Genomic DNA, 24,660 nt, shown 5'->3' on the forward strand with positions numbered 1-24,660 from the left:
CTGTAAGAAGGAAGTCAGCTCCCAGACGAAACTATCTTTATATTGGTCTATTTTCAGACCAACTTTGCTTTACGGGAGCAAAAGCTGGGTGGACTCAGGATATCTTATTCACAAGTTAGAAGTAACGGACATGAAAGTAGCAAGAATGATTGCTGGTACAAACAGGTGGGAACGATGGCAGCATGGTACTCTGAATGAGGAGATAAAGGCTAATTTAGGAATGAACTCGATTTATGAAGCTGTACGCATAAACCGGCTTCGGTGGTGGGGTCATGTGAGGCGAATGGAGGAGGATAGGTTACCTAGGAGAATAATGGACTCTGTTATGGAGGGTAAGAGAAGTAGAGGGAGACAAAGACGACGATGGTTAGACTCGGTTTCTTACGATTTAAAGATAAGAGGTATAGAACTAAATGAGGCTACAACACTAGTCGCAAATCGAGGATTGTGGCGACGTTTAGTAAATTCTCAGAGGCTTGCAGACTGAACGCTGAAAGGCATAACAGTCTATAATGATATGTATGTATGTATGTAGTAGTAGTAACTGTTCCGAGGTATCTGTGGAACAGCAGAGGTGAAAGAAGGTGCCGGGGTGAATGGGTCTAACTACAAGGCTGGGATATAAATTAAAATTGCATTAAAGGTTATTTTTTTGAAAATAGCAAAACTTAACAATTTTCACATAGAATTTCAAAATTTAACAAATAACAAGAAGTCAACAAATAACTGACAATCAGGTACAAGACCAGGAAAGCCATGATTCAGAGTCAAATTAACAATCTGGGCTTCAAGCCCCAATTTTTACAATTTCTGAGCTCACAGCTCACAACCACATATTTACCAAAGGGCAGAAAACCCCTCCATACATGGAGCACTTACTCCCAACTTTGAATATCAAGCCTCTCTGAGGCACGTTTACCTCAAATAAAAGAGCTGACCCGCTCTCAATTTTCTGAGCCTATTAAAGGCCATAACAGACTTTACTATTAACTGCCCTCAAGGCACAACTTACAAGGAAACAGGGGTATATTGTACCCAGCCTACTCGGCCTTAGTAGAAAAATAATAGGTTAAGTAAATGGCCCAAAATGCAAAAATGAATGGAAGTGTGTACTTGCACTCCTACAAGAAACTTCTTAAAACCTAAGAGGCACTAGGCTGATGAAACAGGGGCTATTCCCAAACTATGGAGGTGACTCGTATAAGAAAAATTTTAAGACATTAGAGAAAGGAAGAAAACCAGTTACAAAACGTAGTCACCTCAAACCAATATGCAGGGGAGCTCGAGAGGGTAAAGCACTCTCTATCCCCGAATTGCAGTTACAGATTTTAATGAAGTTTTTTTTAAATCAAACCGCAAAGAAAAATTAATGTCGGAAAGATAATTTACATTGTAAAGGGGATTCGGACCTTTCCCGAGGGTTAAACTGCTGAGCTAGCAAGAAATAAAGATGTTGAATGGCCATTACCTTATTGAAGTGCTGCTGCCTGATGAAAGAAGCGCTTCCCGCCTCCTGCTACATGTCCATACACTAGGTTATAAGTTGATGAAGTGGCCCAGAGACAAGAAAATCAGCAGTTTTTATACCCTCGGGGAAAATTCAATACCTTTCATGAATAAAACAGCCACACCCACTCAATTTTATTGGTCAGTGTAGACAGTACACTCAAAATCGAAGAAGAAAGACATAATTGGTCAAAAATTAATTACAGAAATAATTGATTGGCTAACTTCAAAACTGGCAGAAAGAAAAGATTAATATTGCCAACCCACAAGTGAATGAACAAAATTTAGTAAAGAGAAAACTTATGAATACAAAATTTCTTCAAAAAGTTCCTTCACTTCACACCAGGGTGCATGATCATAGTTTTTTTAGTAGAGACATCTATAAGAGAATGTCCACACTTCTTGATCAATGGAAAACCAAACAAGTTGAAATCCACACAGTATTGACAACTTCGTAATCACAAAATTTACGGTAGTGACATCTTCTGATCAACTTATGAGTTGATTCAGTTTTTAAAGTTCAGAGTTTCTCTTGTAGAGGAGGATTTATTGGCGCAAGATTTAAAACTGTGGCGTAGGGGTGTACCACCCGGTACAGTAACAATAAAAGTAGTGTTTAACATGATCATGATCCCTTTCACGACTTAATGGTAAATGGTGGCAGAGACTAATTGGCTCCACCAAGCGATATCTACGGAAGGTACTTGGATGGTCTACTATCGATGATGGACTATGGACTGTTTTGATCAGCATAGAAGCCATATTAAACACAAGACTCCTGACACAAGATGATGACATTGGCGACTTACTGACCCCAGCCTACTTCCTCATTGGCAGTCGACTCGCCATGTTACCCCCTGCACCAGAACCACCTAGGAATGACCTTGTACAAGCCTTCAGACTATGCCAACAACTAGCTGACCACTTCTAGAAACGGAGTAAAGAGTACCTGTGGAAGGAAAGCGTTTCCCAACTCTCTCTTTCACACCATGACTTTCAACCTCATGCACAATATTAGGTGGTGCTCTACGCCAAAACTAGACATTCTGTGTGTTTGCAGTACTGTTGAGGTACATGTATGCCTTGTCAGTGAACTACGTCCTTAACAGCACTGGATCATCTTCAGCAACCCACACAGCAAACTGTACTCGCCGTACCTTGTCATACGCCATTAGTTTATGAGCTTTTATCATTTTGTATGGGAAAAGTTCACTGTCATCCTGCAGTATTCTCTGTATTGACTGACAAGAGGTGGCCAAGTGAACACAGCTAGTCTCACAGCAGCAATATTCTCCAGTGAAGTGACCAGTCTGAAATGGGACCACTTTTCTGTTCATTACACTGCCTTCGGTTTAAAATCAGCCGGCCAGTCTATACAGTCTCCTGACGGAGGGCCCACCACGTATCAAAATGAACAAGATGATGTTGCCAGGTCTGAGCTAGACCTTTTGTTTCTGCATAAAGCAACTCTATTTTCACCTTCTGTTAACATGTCAATCTCCTCTTGTCTACCGTGTTCTAAAATTTAAAGATTGCATGAACCACATGCTGCAATTCATACATGAACTAAGGCTATTTACAATAAAAGGACGTAGTTGTAAGCAAAGAGCCTCCGTGGCTCAGGCAGTAGCACGCCGGCCTCTCACCACTGGGTTCCATGGTTCAAATCCCGGTCACCCCATGTGAGATTTGTGCTGGACAAAGTGGAGGCAGGACAGGTTTTTCCTGTCATATTTCATTCCAGCAACACTCTCCAGTATCATTTCATTCCATCTGTCATTCATTAATCATTGCCCCAGAGGAATGAGAGAGACTTCGGCAGTCGGCACAATTCCTATCCTCGCCGCTAAATGAGGGAATCATTCATTCCATTCCTGACCCGGTCTAATGACTGGAAACGTGCTGTGGATTTTCAGCTGTAAGCACATAAGCCTATTTCGGTGTATGATATTTCATGTGCCACACAGTATGTAATTATGTTAGACTTTAGCATTCCTACATCATGTGCTAAATAAATAAATGTAATCTGCCAGATTAGAGAGAGTGTACTGTAAATTTATGTTCCTAGAAGACAAGATTATGGCAACAGTGTTTTGGCATATTAGAGAATTATGACGATTTATTTATCTGGAACATGACCGGAGTTGTGGGCTTGTAATAACCTATCCTTTTGTTTGAGTTAAAAGAATAAGTGGAAAATTGTTCTTGCAAGTCTGCAATTTAATTTTCCCAGATTCTACATTCATAAATATTGACTATGCTTTTATATTTATTTTTCTTAGGTACACAGTGTCTGTTGTTCCTTTTGTGTGGAAAGAACTACAAAATATGTTGACAACAACCAAGATATTGCAGTGTGAGCCTAAAGATAAACGTCGTAAAGAGCCCTTTTTCATGAAGGTTAGTGTTTTTCACCATCACATAACTTGATTTAATTACTGATTTCCTGTTTGATTTTTGTATATGATTGTGTCCCTAAATTTTGTGACCATTTAATTCTTAAATGTACCCCTAAGGATAACATTACACAAAGCAAAACAAGAAATAAATACAGGGAAAACTGAAGACAATGAAAGAAAACTGGAAAAGTGGATGTGGAAGGTGTGGACAACCTTGCTGATGTCGTTGAGATCTCCAGAGAGGTAATCAAATTCATAAGAAACACAATTTAGTAAATATAAAAGAAATGAAATGAAATGAGAAAAATCTCTATTAAAAACATACTCAGTGAGATGCAGGGAGGGGGGGGGGTAACATAACATTTTTAAGAAGTGAACATGTACACTTTATAATGAAAAATGTAGGTCTATATTAAAATGAAAATCAACTTAAGTTGCAAACATGTACTGAACTGAAATTTAGAACCATTAACTTTGTGGCACTAAAAGCAGCGTTTTTCAGACTTAGAAAAGCGTCCAATAGCAAATTAGTTTTTCATAACATACAAAAAACGCTCTCATGCCACGCCCTCTCGCCACATTGCCCTGCATAATTCCCCTCCCTCTTCCCTCCTTCCTTCATTGCCATTGGCTCCGGGCCCCTCCTACTCCTTCTCAGTGCCTCCCCTGTTTTGCTTCCCCCTCCCTTCCCCTCCAACGCGGGTGCATTGGTCACGGTGTCTTGCGGCTCTCAGTGTCTTCCCTAACGTCTAATAACACACAATAATTACGCTCACAGAGGTGAATCTCTTATTCACATAAATTTTTACAAGATTTTTTTAAAAAGCCTCTCTTGATATTATTTTCTTTTTTATTTGCTTCAGGTCCTAGTTTGAACCGAGAACAGTACCCTGGAAACACGGCGTCCGCCAATATTTTTCATCAAAAAGATCTTGTTATCTAATACTTAAAGAAAGCGGCTATGTTAGAGAAGACATATGTTTTATCACGTAAAATAGGAAGTTACGTCTTTTGACTGGTGGTGTTATTTTAATAACAGCCATTTTTAACCAATAGAAAAATTGTTTCTTAATTCTTGCACTGGTTACTCTAATACTCAGTGAATGTTTAGCAAGTAAAGCTTTTACACATATGTTCTTACAAAATTAAAAATTATGCTCTTGGGCTTTTATGATAGTGAAACATTGGTTTTTGTCCGCACATGGTTTAATGTTTTTAGATACAGAGGACTTTTATCAAGAGGACGTATATTCATAGTTTTAAGACGGTGCTATTTTTTAAGTTTAAGTCATAGGTTAATGTTTGTTGATCCAGTTTTTAATTAGGTCTTGCCAGTTCTGTAAAATTTGTATGTACTTTATGCATTGTTTATTGTAACTTTGTCTATGTATATTTTTCTTATTTTTGTCTGATGATGATGCACACCATCATTGAAACCGGTACCGAGTATAATAAAATGTTATAATTTTTCTTATAACATTATATGGTGTTGAATAGGTGGACCTCTCTTGTTTCCATTAGATTCTCGGTTCAATACGGAATAAACAGGAAGTTTTTAAACTTGAAAGGTCAAATAGACTGAAACATGTCTTATTATATGTAATTATAACTTGTTGAAGTATTGAATGGTGGAAAATATGTTCTATTCCATTTGCAGAAATAATTATTTTATTAGTCCAAGTCAATACATAACCTGTATGATACTCATCAATTGTAGCTTTGTTCAAGGTCAAGCATAAATTTTAACAATTACCTGTACCTAATTTACCAAATCAGTACATAATCAGTTAAGTCCAATGGGCTGCCTTCATGCTCCACATTCTACCCAATTTTCCTCAACTTTGTGAGAAAGCACACATTCCTTAAATGGATGTTACATTTTTCAAAAGGTCATGAACATCCTTAACTTTTATGAAGATTTATTGGCCTTGATGTGAAAAATTTTGTTGTAAGGGCAACATTTTGCAAATCAAGAGTTTGTGTACTTTTTGTTTTGGTCCTTCAACAAGATTACAAAACAACCTTGCTCTGTACCACCTGAATTGCAATACTTGACACACTATTTCAACAGATACTCAGGAGAGATTGTAATGTGACTGAAATCAACAGGTGTTTTCTGCTTGGTAAACTTGTGCAGTCGAACGAAGGCAGGTGATGTAGGAAATATTAGATTAGGAAATGAAGTCTTAAAGGAAGTAGATGAATATTGTTACTTGGGTAGTAAAATAACTAACGATGGCAGAAGTAAGGAGGACATAAAATGCAGACTAGCACAAGCAAGGAAGAGCTTTCTTAAGAAAAGAAATTTGCTCACTTCAAACATTGATATAGGAATTAGAACGATGTTTTTGAAGACTTTCGTGTGGAGCATGGCATTGTATGGAAGTGAAACATGGACGATAACTAGCTCAGAAAGAAGGAGAATAGAAGCTTTTGAAATGTGGTGTTACAGAAAAATGCTATAGGTGAGATGGATAGATCGAATCACGAATGAAGATATACTGAATCGAATTGGTGAGAGGAGATCGATTTGGCTAAATTTGACGAGAAGAAGAGATAGAATGATAGGACACATCTTAAGACACCCAGGACTTGTTCAGTTGGTTTTTGAAGGAAGTGTAGGTGGTAAGAACGGTAGGGGTAGACCAAGGTATGAATATGACAAGCAGATTAGAGCAGATGTAGGATGCAATAGTTACGTAGAAATGAAAAGGTTAGCACAGGATAGGGTGGCATGGAGAGCTGCATCATACCAGTCTATGGACTGATGACTCAAACAACAACAAATTTGTGGGTATTTTTTTGATTAAAGATTTTGCATTTTCAGAATCACTCATCCTTTTTAACCATGTTTTTCAAGCATTCTGGTGTTGTATTCATTTTTAGCACTCAGAGTATCTCTAGCTTCATGAAAGTCGGACATCTTTGTTGTTACACGTTATGTTCATGATAGCCTCTCGTTGGTTGTTTGAGGTAGACTGGTGTTGCTCTATAAATTGGGGATTTTTTTCTGAGGAGAAGAAATCAGTTTGGCTTTAAGGCTAGGTAAATGTGGTGTATGGCTTTAACCCACTTACTAGGAAGATAGCTCATGTCAAAAGGAACAGATGGCATCAATATCTCAATTTGTATATTCACCTAAAGTCTCACTGTGCTGTGTTATGATAAGTATGATAATTAGTTTGCCACTCTTGTTTGCTCTGGGTGTGATATTTTCTGAGATATGAGTTACAAAATAAAAAATAAAAACATCAGTTGGGATGGTGGGCATATTCCTAAAAAAGTAAATTCAAGAACCCTGAAAGTCTGGTTGAATATATAAGGTCAAATAGAATTGAGATGTGTATGAACAGATGACAAAGTAAAAAGTAGGGAAGGGAAAAGTAAAGTCACTCTGCTCCTTGTCTCTTTCACACAACATTCAGCCAAATGCTATGTCTAAAATTTATCTTCATAATTGGAGTGTTTATTTTTTTTATAGATTGTGGGTGAAATGGAGCAGGTGTATTTTGAAAAAACTTCTCGCTTCACAATGATGAGCTCTTGTTATAACATTAACTTGCGTCCTGCTGTGGTTGTCCGAAACTTCCTTCCTGTAGATGTTATATGCTGCCTTGCTGGAACAGCTGTAGAAAAGGACGTAAAAGCTGGGGAACGTGTGCAGATGCCCACTGCTGAGCCTGGTGTTTGCAGTATTGTATTCAGGGTGAGTATTATAAATGAACAATTTTCATCATAGTGTAAAAAATATGACATTATTTACTTTAGAATTTTCTCACAATTTTGACTGGTAGTATGGGTCATGGAAATATTAACAAATACATTTTAATCTACCCTCTTTCACATTTATCTGCTCTGTTCGTGGCTGCCCTATCTAAAAATCTACATTCAAGAGTGGGATGTGGGGAGGAATTGTCAAAAATGGATCATCTTCCTGGATCTGTTCTTTCTACCATGCTTTCACTATCATCATTTGTCCATCTACAGATATTTGGAGCATCTCATTTCTTAAATGATCATTTATTTTGAAATTTACTGTATAGTAAATCCACTCTTTACTATGAACAATAAAATATTGACTATAAGTAACAGTGAGATCCATAATTATAATACAGAATGATTACAACATGAGTTCCCACTGCATTAAAAAGATGGATCATAGCCCATACGCGATTGGTATGTTATTCTATAACAAACTACCTAAACATATAAAAAATTTCAGTTGTAAAAAGTTTCAAACATCATTAAAACATCGCTTAAACCTTTTAATGCTTGGTTGAAATGTAGTGCGAAGACACTGTTAACACATTGAGGTTGAAGGCTATAACCGTATGGGCTGTGTCATTTATTGCGGAGAATAAAGCCCACGTGATGCATGTTCTCTGGTTTGCATCATTGTTACTACGAAAGAGAAGTACTGTGTGCATTGATTGGCACTGCAGTATAAGATTTGGTTCATATACATCTCGAAAAAATATAGATGGCAGGAAACTACAGCTCTACACATTATATTCTTCCTTTCAAATCATGTCGGAGCTGCGTCAGCTCAACAGCAGTGTGAATGCAATGGCGAATGGCAGCCGCGTGTGAACATAGACTGAACAACAGTAATTTCTACCAACTGAACAGACCTGACAGGTCACAAATAATATTTATGTACTGATTATTACATAGATGTGCATCTTGTACGAAAGTTCTTGCGAATTTCAAACTTAAATTGCTATTTTCATTTCTGTTTGTGCTTAGGAATAACCTATTGTAATTAGGATACGCCTGAATATAGTTTAAAAATTATTGTAGTATCTTGTTAGAAATTAGTGTGCTTATTCTCTGTAATTAACAGCATTTTTCATCCTGTTAGGGTGTTGTCGGATTAAAATATAGTACGACTAAGTAATGTTGTAGTGCAGTAGTATATTCATTACTTCATTGTCGTGTGACCTTTGTGTATCAACCTTTTATTTTTCCTTTCCTTTTCATTGTTCTGTGAAGAATGGCTAAGGAGTGGAAGTGTGGGAACTGAGGTTGTGGCCAGGCATTAAAGAGTATGAGGGAGGAGTTGGAGAGTTCGAGGGAGATAATTAGTATTCTCTCAGAGGATAGGAAGGAAAGTAGGCCTCCCTCAAATAATGTACAGGATACAGTAGATGTAAAAGAGGGATGGGCAGGAAAGGGGGGAATTGTAGAAGACAGGTGGTCTAATGTTTTAAGGGGAAGGACATTGCAAGCTAAGGGCTCTATTCAGGATCAGAATTCAGGACAGGTGTCTGTGAGAAATTGTTACAATTCACTGCCGGTAGAACAACAGAGGGAAGATGAGGAACAGGGAACTGTTGCTGAGAAGTGTGGAAGTAGGAGGAAAGGAAAAGGTAAGAAATGTAGAGTAGAGTAGAGGATAGGAAAAGACAGGTGGAACAGGGTCATGGGAGGGGGGGAAAGGAAATAGCTTCTGCATTTGTCAGGAAGGATAGGGCTGACCAGGAGGGGAGGGGATTAAAAGAGGTGGGTAGGGTTGAGGGTCTGGTCATAGGGATTCCATTATTAGACATGTGGGGGAAATTGTGTGGAGGAAAGGGAACCAGGGTAGAGTGTTATCCAGGAATTAGGGTAAGGCAGATGTTAGGGAAAGTAGAAGAGGGGGAGGAGGAAAAGGACAAGGTGGTAGTGCTTTATGTTGGAACCAACAATGTAAGGCAAGTAGGTATAACTACCAACATAGTTGGGGATGAGTGGGATCTGGTAACTGCAGCACGGGTGGAGTTTAAGGAAGTGGATATTATCGGTGGAATACTGTGTATGAAGGATACTGGCTGGAAGGAGATTAGGGATTTAAACGAGACTGAGACTATGGCATGCGTATGTGGGACACTGGGATTGAGATTTCTAGATCCTAATGGGTGAGTACGAGATAGGGATCTGCGCTCAAATGGCCTTCACTTAAACCGCAGTGGTACGTATAAATTAGGAAATTTGTATAGAAGGGTTATAGAGAGGTGCATTCAGGGAAAGGGGGTGGTTTAGGGGCGTAGTGATAAGAGTACATGGATCTGGAAGTCAAGTAGGGATGACATAAAAATGTTAGTAAAGCCACTATCAAAAAAAAAAAAAAAAAAAAAATGTTAGTGTTGAATTGTAGAAGTATTGGAAAGAAAGGAATAGAATTAATTTGATATATACTTACCAGATATTGTAGAGTTGAGTCGTGGCTGAGAAATGATATAATGGATGCAAAAATTTTCTCACGGAACTGGAGTGTGTATCATAGAGATAGGATAGGAAATGTAGGAGGGGGAGTATTCATTCTGTTGAAAGAAGAATTTGTAAGCTACGAAAAAGTTAAAGATGACAAACATGAAATTGATTGTGGGTGTAAGGCTCATCTTTAAAGATAATAGGCGAATTGATATCTTTGGAGTGTACAGACCGGGAAAGGGTAGCGCTGACACTTATTCAGAATTATTTGTTAGGATAATCAGCTATCTGGGAAACAGTATGGAAAAGGAACGTGAATGTAGTGGGTGATCTCAATTCACCAAATGTCAATTGGGAAGGTAATGCGAATGACAGGGAGCATGACTAACAAATGGCAAATAAGTTAATATGGGAAGGGCAAATGATTCAGAAAGTAACGGAACCAATTAGAGGGAAGAATATTTCGGACGTGGTGCTGGTAAAACCAAATGAGCTCTATAGAGAAATCGAAGTAGTAGATGGTATTAGTGATCACAAAGCCGTTTTTGTCGTAGTTAAAAATAAATGTGATAGGAAAGAAAGTCTTAAAAGTAGGATTATCAGACAGTATCATGGCTGATAAGACAGGCTAAAGGTAGTTTTAAAAAAAATTCAGTCAATCAGTCACTACATATCTGCATTTAGGGCAGGTCACCCAGGTGGCATATTCCCTATCTGTTGTTTTCCTAGTCTTCTCTTGAATGATTTCAAGGAAATTGGAAATTTATTGAATATCTCCTTTGGTAAGTTATTCCAATCCCTAACTACCTTTCCTATAAACAAACATTTGCCCCAATTTGTCCTCTTGAATTCCAACTTTATATTCCCATTGTGATCTTTCCTACTTTTAAAGACACCACTCAAACTTACATCTACTAATGTCATTCCATGCCATCTCTCCGCTGACAGCTCGGATAATACCACTCATAATACCAATATAGTTGGGACCGAGCTCGATAGCTGCAGTTGCTTAAGTGCGGCCAGTATCCAGTATTCGGGAGATAGTAGGTTCGAACCCCACTGTCGGCAGCCCTGAAAATGGTTTTCCGTGGTTTCCCATTTTCACACCAGGCAAATGCTGGGGCTGTACCTTAATTAAGGCCACAGCCGATTCCTTCCCACTCCTAGCCCTTCCCTGTCCCATCGTCGCCATAAGACCTATCTGTGTCGGTGCGACGTAAAGCAACTAGCAAAAAAAAAAAAAAAATAGTTGGTCTGTTATTGGACATCATAAATTTTCCAGCTAACTCATTTCTGGTTGCCAGCGTTTCGCCCCACTGTGCTAAGTTGGGCTCATCATCCCACCAAGACGCATGGCTAGTGCCTGCTGTGGAGGCCACTGCGTAGGCTACCTGGAGCCACCAACAGTGCCAATGCACTATTTGAGATTCTTTATGGGAATCAACATCTTTATCATCTGATGGCCAGGCAGGCATCAATTTTTTGAAAATGGGACAAGGTCTCATAGTGCATTGGCACTGCTGGTGGCTCCAGGTAGCCTACTCAGTAGCCTCCACAGTATGCCCTAGCCATGCGTCTTGGTGGGTGCGCTATTTGCCAACTGATGAGCCCAACTTAACACACTGGGGAAAAACGCTGGCAACCAGAAATGAGTTACCTGGAAAATTTATAATGTCCAATAACGGACCAACTATATTGGTTTTACGAATTTACTCATTCGGAACAAATATTTCAGGTTCCCTATGGGAATCAACGTCTTTATCATAATACCACTTGGTCGAGCAGCTCATTTCCTTTCTCCCAAGTCTTCCCAGCCCAAACTTTGCAACATTTTTATAACATTACTCTTTTATCGGAAATCACCCAGAACAAATTGAGCTCCTTTCCTTTGGATTTTTTCCAGTTCTTGAATCAAGTAATCCTGGTGAGGGTCCCACACACTATAACCATACTCTAGTTGGCGCCTTACCAGAGACTTTTATTCTCACTCCTTTACATCCCTACTATAACCCTTAAACACCTGCATAACCATGTGCAGAGATCTGTACCCATTATTTACAGTCCCATTTATATGATTAACCCAATAAAGTCTTTCCTTATATTAACACCTGTGTACTTACAATGATCCCCAAAAGGATCTTTTACCCCATTAACGCAGTAATTAAAACTGAGCTGACTTTTCATGTTTGTGAAACTCACGGCAACTTTTAACCTCATTTATCACCATACCATTGCCTGCTGTCCATCACACAACATTATCGAGGCCATTTTGCAATTGCTCACAATCTTGTAACTTATTTATTACTCTATACAGAATAACATCATCCACTTCTTTATTCATATCATTCATGTATATAAGAAAACATAAAGGTCCAATAATACTGCCTGAGGAATTTCCCTCTTAATTATTACAGGGTCAGATAAAGCTTCACTTACTCTAATTCTCTGAGATCTGTTTTCTAGAAATATAGAAACTCATTCAGTCACTCTTTCGTCTAGTCCAATTGCACTCATTTTTGCCAGTAGTCTCCCATGATTCACCCTATCAAATTCCTTAAACAGGTCACTCGCTATACAATCCATTTGACCTCCTGAATCCAAGATATTGCTATATCTTTCTGTAATCCTACAAGTTGTGCATCAGTGGAATAACCTTTCCTAAACCTGAACTGCCTTCTGTTGAACCAGTTATTAATTTTGCAAACATGTCTAATATAATCAGAAAGAGTGCTTTCCCAAAGCAAACATGCAATGCATGTCAAACTGACTGGCCTGTAATTTTCAGCTTTGTCTATCACCCTTTCCTTTGTACACAGAGGCTACTATAGCAACTCTCCATTCATTTGGTATAGCTCGATAATGTTGTGATACGGACAGTAGGCGATGGTATTATGTTATACGGTGTTAAAAGTCAGGTTGTGGGTTTCACAAATAGGAAAAGTCCTCTCAGTTTTAATTACTGCGTTGATGGGGTGAAAGCTCCTTTTGGGGATCATTGTAAGCACCTAGGTTTTAATATAAGGAAAGATTTTCATTGGGGTAATGACATAAATGGAACTGTAAATAATGGATACAAATCTCTGCGCATGGTTATGAGGGTATTTAGGGGTTTTAGTAAAGATGTATAGGAGAGGGCAGTGGCAGCTCGTGAAAAAATCGTCCTACGTGCTACAAAAAACAAGCTAAATACGCTGTTTTAAATCTGCATATTGCCATGATGAACAACGCATACTTCAAACTTGGTAATAATAATAATAATAATAATAATAATAATAATAATAATAATAATAATAATAATAATACAACTTTTCTCACAATTTATAACTCAGAACAAACAAAAACAACATTAATTTGGAAGCAGATTAATTCTTCGACAACTGTCTACGAGATAAATAATTCATTCGAGAAATATTGTTTTTACTAACCTAATGGCGCAACTTACATCAGTGCAAATAGAATCGTGGGAATATAGATCCCCACTAAGAACACTAATTTAATTTCACTTTATATACACTGCAGTGGATAAATAATTTGATAAATCTCCGTATAAACTTGAGCACTAACACAATGACAGAAAAAACACGCACCAGTAATATAACCGCGAGATTAAAAACCGCACAAAGCAACTGAAAGAGCTGCCGACTGATTCATTGAGACCTCCCCTATTACCAGAGTAAATGTCCGGCTCCATGGCTAAATGGTTAGCGCGCTGGCCTTTGGTCACAGGGATCCCGGGTTCAATTCCCGGCTGGGTCTGGAATTTTAACTATCATTGGGTGTATGTGTTGTCTTCATCATCATTTCATCCTCATCACGACTCGCAGGTCGCCTACCGGCGTCAAATCAAAAGACCTGCATCTGGCGAGTCGAACATGTCCTCGGATACTTCCGGCACTAAAAGCCATACGCTATTTCATTTCACCAGAGTAAATTACATTGTAATGCGGGATCACATTTAGGGTCACTCAAAGATTCTTTGACTCACCTACGAATTCCTTATTCTTGACACAAAAGGAAGATGGATATTTTAATAAGCATGTGTGAGATAGATTGTCTCCGCTTACGCTTTACTTTCGAGCCCAGACGATGCTACTCTCCAGTGGCAGACTCGCTTACCACATTCAACATCACACGGCCGACTTCATGCGTCGCTCTAGCTAGCTAAGGAGCGCAGCGAGGGATCCAGTCGGCCGTGAACATCAAGGTAGCAGGAGACATCGAGTACTTCTACCCCCTTGCGGGAGAGGAAGTAACTATAGACAGGATCAGTGAAAGTTGATCCCGGTTTATGGTATACTCCGCCGGCTAGGGGGAGTGTTGCAAGCTTGGCTGCGCCTGCGTATTGCTTCCTCCAGGCTACAGGCAAGGGCTCACTTCACATGAGCACGAGCCTTGTTCCCCGGGAGAACGGCGCTAGGTGTTCGATGGATCTCGTCCTGATTTTCACAAAACACAAATTCATATCGTACTCAAAACGAAAAGGCACCAGGATAATTTTACTGTACATAAATAATATTCCTTACAGTTTCAAGCTACGTGCTGGAGCCCGGTAGCACGTACTGACCGGCCGCCACTGGGAGAGGGCATATAAGTCTCTGATAAGATCCCAACTAGAATGTGGTTCAAGTGTATGGGACCCTCACCAGGATTACTTGATTCAAGAACTGGAAAAAATCCAAAGAAGAGCAGGTCGATTTGTTCTGGGTGATTTCCGACAAAAGAGTAGTGTTGCAAAAATGTTGCAGAGTTTGGGTTGGGAAGACTTGGGAGAAATGAGACCTGCTGCTTGACCAATTGGTATGTTACAAGTAATGAAAATCATAGCGAATTTATCAAACAGTAGCAACCTTTAAAAAATAGAATATAGAAGGCTAGTTACAAAGTCATAAATTTTGACTAGGGAGAAGAAGCTCCCAATTTACCATACAAGACTGTCTTCACAGGACCTATAGGTCTTACAAGAATCTTAGGTTAAAGAGAGAAACAGTGTGTCTTTATCCTTTACGAAAGAAGTTCCTCTTTGGAGGAAATACTGAACCTTATTTTGTTTATGATAGAGAAAGAACTTACAGAACCAAGAACCAAGAGGGGAATCAAACCCCCACTTTGGAAGTTACATTTCACAATTTCAATTTTTAGCAGCTTAATGGGCCAAGAATACACATCACATACCTCATTTTGCCTTTAAGAGTTCAGGTCAGAATACATTCTTAGGGGCTAATCAGCTTTAACACTTGCTACCCTTACTCAATAAGGGAGCCACACACAAATTGCAGATCGAAAGATCCAGAAACACGAGTCGAAGCTCGTACATACTAAACAGCCAAGAAAAGAAATACAGAAGGTTAATTGAAAGGCCATGAACAAAATGAAAGGGATGCTGAACACCTCAAGTGATCCTGTTACATGACTTATCAAACCTAACAGGGCAGAAGGCTCAGTGACACAGAGGATAAGCCATACTACAAGGTGACCAAGAGTAGAAACAATTTAGTCCAAAACAGAGGATAGAAATATAGAGTTAGAAAACTTAGGCACCAGAAAGTAAAGTGAATAAGAAATTAGGGTACACACACATACGTCCTTAAATTCGAAACTGCCTTTACATTTTAAAACAATAGTATGTTACAGAGTAATTTTAACTCGAAATTTGTCCGCGTCATAATAGAACGCATGTTCCGGAACATGGAGGGGTAGTTTTCCGCACTTACACTCACTTCGGTGGCTCTACAGTGCGCTTCATGATTGCCAAGTTGAATGAAAACGGAATTCTTTTGTATTCAACCTTTTAAGGAACGCCGTAATATCACGCAACAGGCAGTGTGCGGGAAAACAGAATGCGCGAACACTGGCGATGCTGACAGTTGACGAAAAAGCGTAGCTCATATAATAAATTCATAGGCACCGAACAATACTGTCATTGCCGATGAAACTGCATTGCTGTATTTTAATGCAAGCACAAACGGTCTTATGGTTTTAAAGGAGAAAGTGCCAGCCGGAGAATCGTACAAGGGTCGGGGATGGGGGTCATTGTAGTGCGTTGCAATTGCAATGCACATGGAAGCGAGAAACTTTATCCCCTCATCATAGAAAAGTTCGATAAGCTACAATGTTTTAAGGGCGTCGGGAACTTTCCATCCCAGTACAAAGCATCTAAAAATGCAAACAGTACAGATATCCAAAAAATAATGCATTTGCACATGGGAACCAGCATGATTTATCCTCATCTTTGAATTGTGTGATTATTTTTTTCTTTCGTTGCGTGAGGTTATGTTCGTCAGTGATTTATCCAAGTGCATTACTTGAACATTGTAAATGCACCTTGTTGAATACATTTCGAAATAGTTTTTCCATGGCATTGGAAAGGTTTAAACTGTGAATCGAGGTGATTGCATGTATTAATGGGTTTTAGAATACTTTGTGACGCGGCAAGTGTTTACATTTCTGAAGTACGAGAGAAGTGCCATGTACAGCTGGGAACGGTAGGAGCGGAGCGGAGCAGTTGTTTTCGCTCATCCTCCGGAGACCTCCAGTAGTCCTCCGATTGAATTCACGGGCGGAAAATTCAAATGCTTTAATGTGGGCAATGTTGTAACGGTGATCTTGGAAGGAATTACAATTTAAATTTCATTACTAATTCCACAGATGCATGTGTTCCCCCACGTTTGTCATTCAAATGTTGTAGTCGTTTCAAGATCGCCGCATTATTTGTTACGCTATGAACAACAGATTTTGATCTGCTGACATTCAGTTTGCAATAGGTGCAGGTGGATAGAATACTGTAGATTGAATATTGGCACATATTATACCATTGCAAATGCATTTACAATATTATTAATAGTAAAACACTTTAAGTATATTCCAGTGCATGTAAATATGTATTATATACGATGCTCTTACATTGTGTTATACGTGTAGCTCATTTATTACGGAAGAGTACGTCCGGCTCCATGACTAAATGGTTACCATGCTGGCGTTTGGTCACAGGGGTCCCAGGTTCGATTCCCGGCAGGATCGGGAATTTTAATTTTAATCGGTTAATTTTGTTGGTACTGGAGCTGGGTGTATGTGTCGTCTTCATAATCATCCTCATCAGGTCGCCTAAGGGTGTCAAATCAAAAGACCTACATCTGGTGAGCCGAACTTGTCCTCTGACACTCCCGGCACTAAAAGCCATACGCCATTTCATTTTTTAATGAAGAGTACGAACTGATTGGTATTGGTTATATGCTGTACCGGGCTGAGTAGTTCAGACGGTAAAGCTCCGGCCTTCTGAGCTCAAGTCTGCGGTTTCAATTCCGACTTTGCGCGGCGCTACTTGAAGATGCCGACATACGAGAGTCTCATGTCGGCAGGTGTACCGGCACATGAAAGAACTCCTGTGGGACAAAATACCGGCACCTTAACGTCGCAAAAAAAACAACAACACAGAAGTGGTTATGGGAGTACAATAATAATAATAATAATAATAATAATAATAATAATAATAATCTTTCTATCAATTTACCCTCCAGGGTTGGGTGTTCCCTCGTTCGCAGAGAGGATCCCACCTATACCGCCTCAAGACAGTGTCCTGGAGCGTGAGACTTTCGGTCGGGGATACTTTTTTTTGTTTTGTTTTACGTCGCAACGACACAGATAGGTCTTATGGCGACGATGGGCTAGGGAAGGTCTGGGAGTGGGAAGCAAGCGCCCGAGGCCTTAACTAAGGTACATCCCCAGCATATGCCTCGGGTGAAAATGGGAAAGCACGGAAAACCAACTTCAGGGCTGCCGACAGTGGGATTCGAACCCACTATCTCCCGGTTGAAAGTGGGTTCGGAGCCCACTGTCGGCAGCCCTGAAGATGGTTTTACGTCGTTTTCCATTTTCACGTCTAGAAATTGCCCTCCTTAATCGTTCCTATCACATCGTCGCCATAAGACGGCATTACAAGTTGTCCATTTCATGACCGTATCGATGTTTAATCAAGAAGTAAGTATAAATAACCACCTAATCGATACTTTATTAATGCCTCAGGCAAAATTAAATAAAATTAAAACTTACAGGACATGTTTCGACCACTTAGTGGTCCTCTTCAGCTGTATAAATAAAGAACTGAAAAGAAAAACATTGACAATAAGCACAAATAAAAGTTCTTTGGAGACTCCTTTGATAAAAATGGAGGTCGTCAGAATAGGTCATCTTGCCTTTCGTTCTTGTTTGGAAAAGATGTTTATTCTGCGCTGTCTAGAGGGTCTGTCTTTGAGCGCGACCTGGTGAAGTAACGATGTGATACAGTTTGACAGTTCATGGAAAGCTCTGGAGAGAAGGGAAGTAGAGTTTCATCGTCATCTAAAATAACATGTGAGGGAGGAGGGAGATTGGGCTGTGCTTCTGCGATGTCGTGTTTGATTATATCTCTTGTTCGTCTAGTCTGTTTCATGTCTACCCATTCTAAGTATTTGCTAATATTCTCATATAAGATGTTTTTATGCTCGTTGTTTTCGTTGAGATTCTCTTCACCGTTTTCCAATTTATCAAGAACGATGTGGATGTTTTCCAGGTTGTTCATAAGATTAATAAAGGTAATCATACAGATAATTTGAAGGTCCTGTTTTATATTGGTGAATTTGTGGTTGGACTCTTTCATATGGGATCCCATGGCAGAGAATCTTTTGTATCTTTCAGCATTGACGTGTTCTTGATATCTAATTGAGAAGTTCCTTCCAGATTGTCCCACGTAAGTTTTTTTACATTGAGCACAAGTCAGCTTATAAATACCCGATTCCTGGAATTCGTCATCTTTAAGTTTATTAGCTTGATTATGACTAAAGAACCTATGTTTCGTGTTGTTGTTTGTAGAGAAGGCTACCTTGGTATTGTGTTTCTTGAATAAGTTGGTGATTTTGTAAATCTTCGGGTTATTAAAGGTGAATTTTACATATCCTTTTTCTTTTTCTGAATGCTGTTTAAGTTTAATTTGTTGTTGGTATTTGCATTTAGTGATGATTTTATTGATGAATTTCAAACTGAAACCATTATGTAGAGCCTGTTGACGAATGAAAGAAAGTTCCTTTTTTCTGTCTGTTTCTGTTAGCGGAATTTCAAAGGCTCTGTTGACGAAACTATAATAAGCTGATTTCTTTTGCGAGATGGGATGTAAAGAATCACTTTTGATTGTAGTCGGGGTAAAAGTGGGTTTCCTGTATATTTTAAATTGGAAAAGGTTGTCTTTACGAATTGTTTGGATATCCAGAAAATTGAGTATGCCTTTCTCTTCTTCTTCAGCTGTAAATTTTATGTTTGGGTCTAAATTATTCAAAGTATTAAGGATACTGTGACTATCATTTATTTCCTTGTTAATTATGGCATAGGTATCATCAACATATCGAAGCCAGAGATCGAGTCCTTTAATGTGACCTACTATCTGAGTGTGTTCCAAAAAGTCGAGGTAAATGTTAGCTAAAATTCCAGAAGCCGGCGCTCCCATTGGAAGTCCATCTTGCTGATATATTTTATTATTAAAAGAGAAGAAATTGTGGTTCAAAACAAATTCCAAGATAGTAATGAAGTTTTCTATTTCAGGTATACTGATACGTTTGTGAATTAATAAATTCGTCTTTATAATCTCAATGGTGTTCTTAATAGGAATGTTCGTGTACATGTCCTTGATGTCGAAGGAACTTGTTACATGAGATGAAGTTAACTTGAAATCTTTAATAGCAATGCAGAACTCTTTGGAGTTTTTTATCGAAGATTTGGTATAAAATACGTAGTTATGAGTTAAGAACCTATGAATAAATAGAAAACTTCATTACTATCTTGGAATTCGTTTTGAACCACAATTTCTTCTCTTTTAATAATAAAATATATCAGCAAGATGGACTTCCAATGGGAGCGCCGGCTTCTGGAATTTTAGCTAACATTTACCTCGACTTTTTGGAACACACTCAGATAGTAGGTCACATTAAAGGACTCGATCTCTGGCTTCGATATGTTGATGATGCCTATGCCATAATTAACAAGGAAATAAATGATAGTCACAATATCCTTAATACTTTGAATAATTTAGACCCAAACATAAAATTTACAGCTGAAGAAGAAGAGAAAGGCATACTCAATTTTCTGGATATCCAAACAATTCGTAAAGACAACCATTTCCAATTTAAAATATACAGGAAACCCACTTTTACCCCGACTACAATCAAAAGTGATTCTTTACATCCCATCTCGCAAAAGAAATCAGCTTATTATAGTTTCGTCAACAGAGCCTTTGAAATTCCGCTAACAGAAACAGACAGAAAAAAGGAACTTTCTTTCATTCGTCAACAGGCTCTACATAATGGTTTCAGTTTGAAATTCATCAATAAAATCATCACTAAATGCAAATACCAACAACAAATTAAACTTAAACAGCATTCAGAAAAAGAAAAAGGATATGTAAAATTCACCTTTAATAACCCGAAGATTTACAAAATCACCAACTTATTCAAGAAACACAATACCAAGGTAGCCTTCTCTACAAACAACAACACGAAACATAGGTTCTTTAGTCATAATCAAGCTAATAAACTTAAAGATGACGAATTCCAGGAATCGGGTATTTATAAGCTGACTTGTGCTCAATGTAAAAAAACTTACGTGGGACAATCTGGAAGGAACTTCTCAATTAGATATCAAGAACACGTCAATGCTGAAAGATACAAAAGATTCTCTGCCATGGGATCCCATATGAAAGAGTCCAACCACAAATTCACCAATATAAAACAGGACCTTCAAATTATCTGTATGATTACCTTTATTAATCTTATGAACAACCTGGAAAACATCCACATCGTTCTTGATAAATTGGAAAACGGTGAAGAGAATCTCAACGAAAACAACGAGCATAAAAACATCTTATATGAGAATATTAGCAAATACTTAGAATGGGTAGACATGAAACAGACTAGACGAACAAGAGATATAATCAAACACGACATCGCAGAAGCACAGCCCAATCTCCCTCCTCCCTCACATGTTATTTTAGATGACGATAAAACTCTACTTCCCTTCTCTCCAGAGCTTTCCATGAACTGTCAAACTGTATCACATCGTTACTTCACCAGGTCGCGCTCAAAGACAGACCCTCTAGACAGCGCAGAATAAACATCTTTTCCAAACAAGAACGAAAGGCAAGATGACCTATTCTGACGACCTCCATTTTTATCAAAGGAGTCTCCAAAGAACTTTTATTTGTGCTTATTGTCAATGTTTTTCTTTTCAGTTCTTTATTTATACAGCTGAAGAGGACCACTAAGTGGTCGAAACATGTCCTGTAAGTTTTAATTTTATTTAATTTTGCCTGAGGCATTAATAAAGTATCGATTAGGTGGTTATTTATACTTACTTCTTGATAAGACGGCATGACGTAAAGCAAATTGTTACAAAAGTAATCGACAAATGAAACATGAACGATAAATGAGAATGTATATATTTCATATATTCGCCTTCGTCATACGTATAAAGCAGTATTTACCATGTCACTACCACACCCGTTGCGCACCACGGATGGAACGGCAAGGGAGCATACATTCAATACTGTTCCTCCGTCCTCCGCTCACCGGCCGAACCAGCGATTGGTTTCCAAGCAACAGTTTACTACCAAAGAATACCGGAGGGAGCGCTGCACTCGCACTACCGATTACAATCATAGGAGCAACTGCTCCGTTCCCAGCTCTACGTCCAATGACGAACTGATGCAATCTCAGATGAAACTGTGGAACATGACATAGCTAAGACGAAGACAGACTGCCTAGAGCTGAGAACGGTAGGAGCGGAGCGGAGCAATTGTTTTCGCTCTTCCTCTGGAGACCTCCGATAGTCCTCCGATTGAATTCACTGGCGGAAAATTCAAATACTTTAATGTGGGCAATGTAGTAATGGTGATCTTGGGTGGAATTACAATTTAGGCTTCAGTATCAATTCCACAGATGCATGTGTCTTTCTACGTTTGTCATTCAAATGCTGCAGTCGTTTCAAGATTGCCTCATTATTTTGTTACGCTGTGAATAACAGATTTTGATCTGTTGAAATTCAGTTTGCGTCCGCCTCTGTGGTGTAGTGGTTAGTGTGATTAGCTGCCACCCCCGGAGGCCCGGGTTCGATTCCCGGGTCTGCCACGAAATGTGAAAAGTGGTACGAGGGCTGGAACGGGGTCCGCTCAGCCTCGGAAGGTCAACTGAGTAGAGGTAGGTTCGATTCCCACCTCAGCCATCCTGGACGTGGTTTTCCTTGGTTTCCCAGTTCGCCTCCAAGCAAATGCCGGGATGATACCTAAGGCCACGGCCGCTTCCTTCCCTCCTCCTTGTCTATCCCTTCCGATCTTCCCATCCCCGGGTAAGGCCCCTGTTCAGCATAGCAGGTGAGGCCGCCTGGTGAGGTACTGGTCATCCTCCCCAGTTGTATCCCCCACCCCAGAGTCTGAAGCTCCAGGACACTGCCCTTGAGGCGGTAGAATTGGGATTCCTCGATGAGTCCGAGGGAAAAACCAACCCTGGAGGGTAAGCAGATTAAGAAAGAAAGAAAGCTCATGTATTACTGAAGAGAATGAAGTGATTGGAATTGTTTATATGCTGTACCGGGCTGAGTAGTTCAGACGGTAGAGCGCTGGTTAGTGGCTGGGATGGAGCGGTGCAATTGTTGTGACGTCATCATCCGGTTGTACCGAGTAAACTACCGAGTGAATGTACTGTAGCGGCATGACAACATAAAGGTATTTCACCCGTATATTCAATGCCCTTTTCTCACAACATAACTGTTTCGCTTAATACAGCAATGTTGTTTTCTTCTGCTGAAGCCGACTACCACCCGTCGCGTAAATCACACTATGATATATTAACAATTTGTTGGTTATTTTGATCCACCTTTTCAATACAAATTACAGTTTGTGTTAAGTTGTAATGTTACAACACTAATTTACCGGGACATGTTTCACTTTTATTCATAAGCATCATCAGCCTATACAATTGTCTCAAGGTTTGTCATATTTGGATTGTTGTTACAAATTTCATTACATTGAATGTAAATCTAATTTCATTGATAACAATATTTAAAACACAAGAATAATATACACATTAAAAATTATGACAATATGATTTGCAATGTTAAAATGGAGTAACTCTTAATTCTAAAACACATTGACGTCCAAAACACAGTTTTTACAATTTGAAAATTTGGCTAAAAATTGTTTGCAATATTAAAATAAAATTGATTCAACTATAATTTTGGTATTAAAATTTGAGTCATAAATATAAATATTGGATGTTAATATGTAGGAGCTATAGTTTCTGAAGTGCGTTGGCTTCTAGAATACAGTAACATTTCAGTATTGAGAGTTTTAGTTAAGAATTGTGCTCTCTAAATAATGTTATTTAAAAAGACTGTAATGTTGACATGTTTAATTCTCTACTCTACACAACAGACAATAGTCATAGTAACGCAATAAGGTCCACAAGATTCTGCAGCAGCAGACAAAGGGATGCTTCTTCCATTCTATAAATTGAAAGAAACATAATCAGATACTCAAAATTTGGATTGAAGCCCCTTTTAACCATAACTTACATCAAAACAATCAACTTCCATTGGAGAGTCTGGCCGCTACAAACAAGAATTAAACATGTCAACATTTCCTCTGATCAAATTGCCAAACTGCAGCAGCAAGCGTCATCAAATCTAGAAGCCATTTTCCAACGAACCGAAGACTTCAATTCTAGATTATCATCAAAACTAATCACGCATAATGCAAAATTACAGTCTTTTTAAATAACATTATTTAGAGAGCACAATTCTTAACTAAAACTCTCAATACTGAAATGTTACTGTATTCTAGAAACCAACGCACTTCAGAAACTATAGCTCCTACATATTGACATCCAATATTTATATTTATGACTCAAATTTTAATACCAAAATTATAGTTGAATCAATTTTATTTTAATATTGCAAACAATTTTTAGCCAAATTTTCAAATTGTAAAAACTGTGTTTTGGACGTCAATGTGTTTTAGAATTAAGAGTTACTCCATTTTAACATTGCAAATCATATTGTCATAATTTTTAATGTGTATATTATTCTTGTGTTTTAAATATTGTTATCATTGAAATTAGATTTACATTCAATGTAATTAAATTTGTAACAACAATCCAAATATGACAAACCTTGAGACAATTGTATAGGCTGATGATGCCTATGAATAAAAGCGAAACATGTCCCGGTAAATTAGTGTTGTAACATTACAACTTAACAACACAAACTGTAATTTGTATTGAAAAGGTGGATCAAAATTGTTACCATGTTTTAGCGGTAGGTAGAGGTGAAAGAAGGTGCGGGCTTGAACGGGTCTCAAACTACGGAATCAAAGTTAATGTAAAATTTAACAAGGTTATATTTTCTTTTCAAAATAAAGAAATAACAATCATGGCAGGTACAGAGTAGCAAGGCAATAAAAATACAATTACAATATTTACAGGATTTGGGCTTCGAGCCCCAGCCTCACAATTCTTGAGCAATTAGCCCAGTTTTATCCCAAACACAAGTTTCA

General features: G+C 38.6%; 1 protein-coding gene across 1 annotated transcript in view; it reads left to right on the forward strand.

Annotated features, from left to right (window-relative positions):
- Positions 1-24,660, forward strand: part of LOC136884060 (intermembrane lipid transfer protein Vps13) — an 816,621-nt gene that overhangs the window by 550,620 nt on the left and 241,341 nt on the right. Inside the window, exons 36-37 of the mRNA XM_067156088.2 lie at positions 3,789-3,906; positions 7,387-7,611. Of these exons, the coding sequence (XP_067012189.2) occupies positions 3,789-3,906; positions 7,387-7,611 (343 nt within the window). The remainder of the gene's footprint in view (positions 1-3,788; positions 3,907-7,386; positions 7,612-24,660) is intronic.

This window comes from Anabrus simplex, chromosome 1 (genome assembly GCF_040414725.1).
Source record: "Anabrus simplex isolate iqAnaSimp1 chromosome 1, ASM4041472v1, whole genome shotgun sequence".
Classification (NCBI taxonomy): Eukaryota; Metazoa; Arthropoda; class Insecta; order Orthoptera; family Tettigoniidae; genus Anabrus; species Anabrus simplex.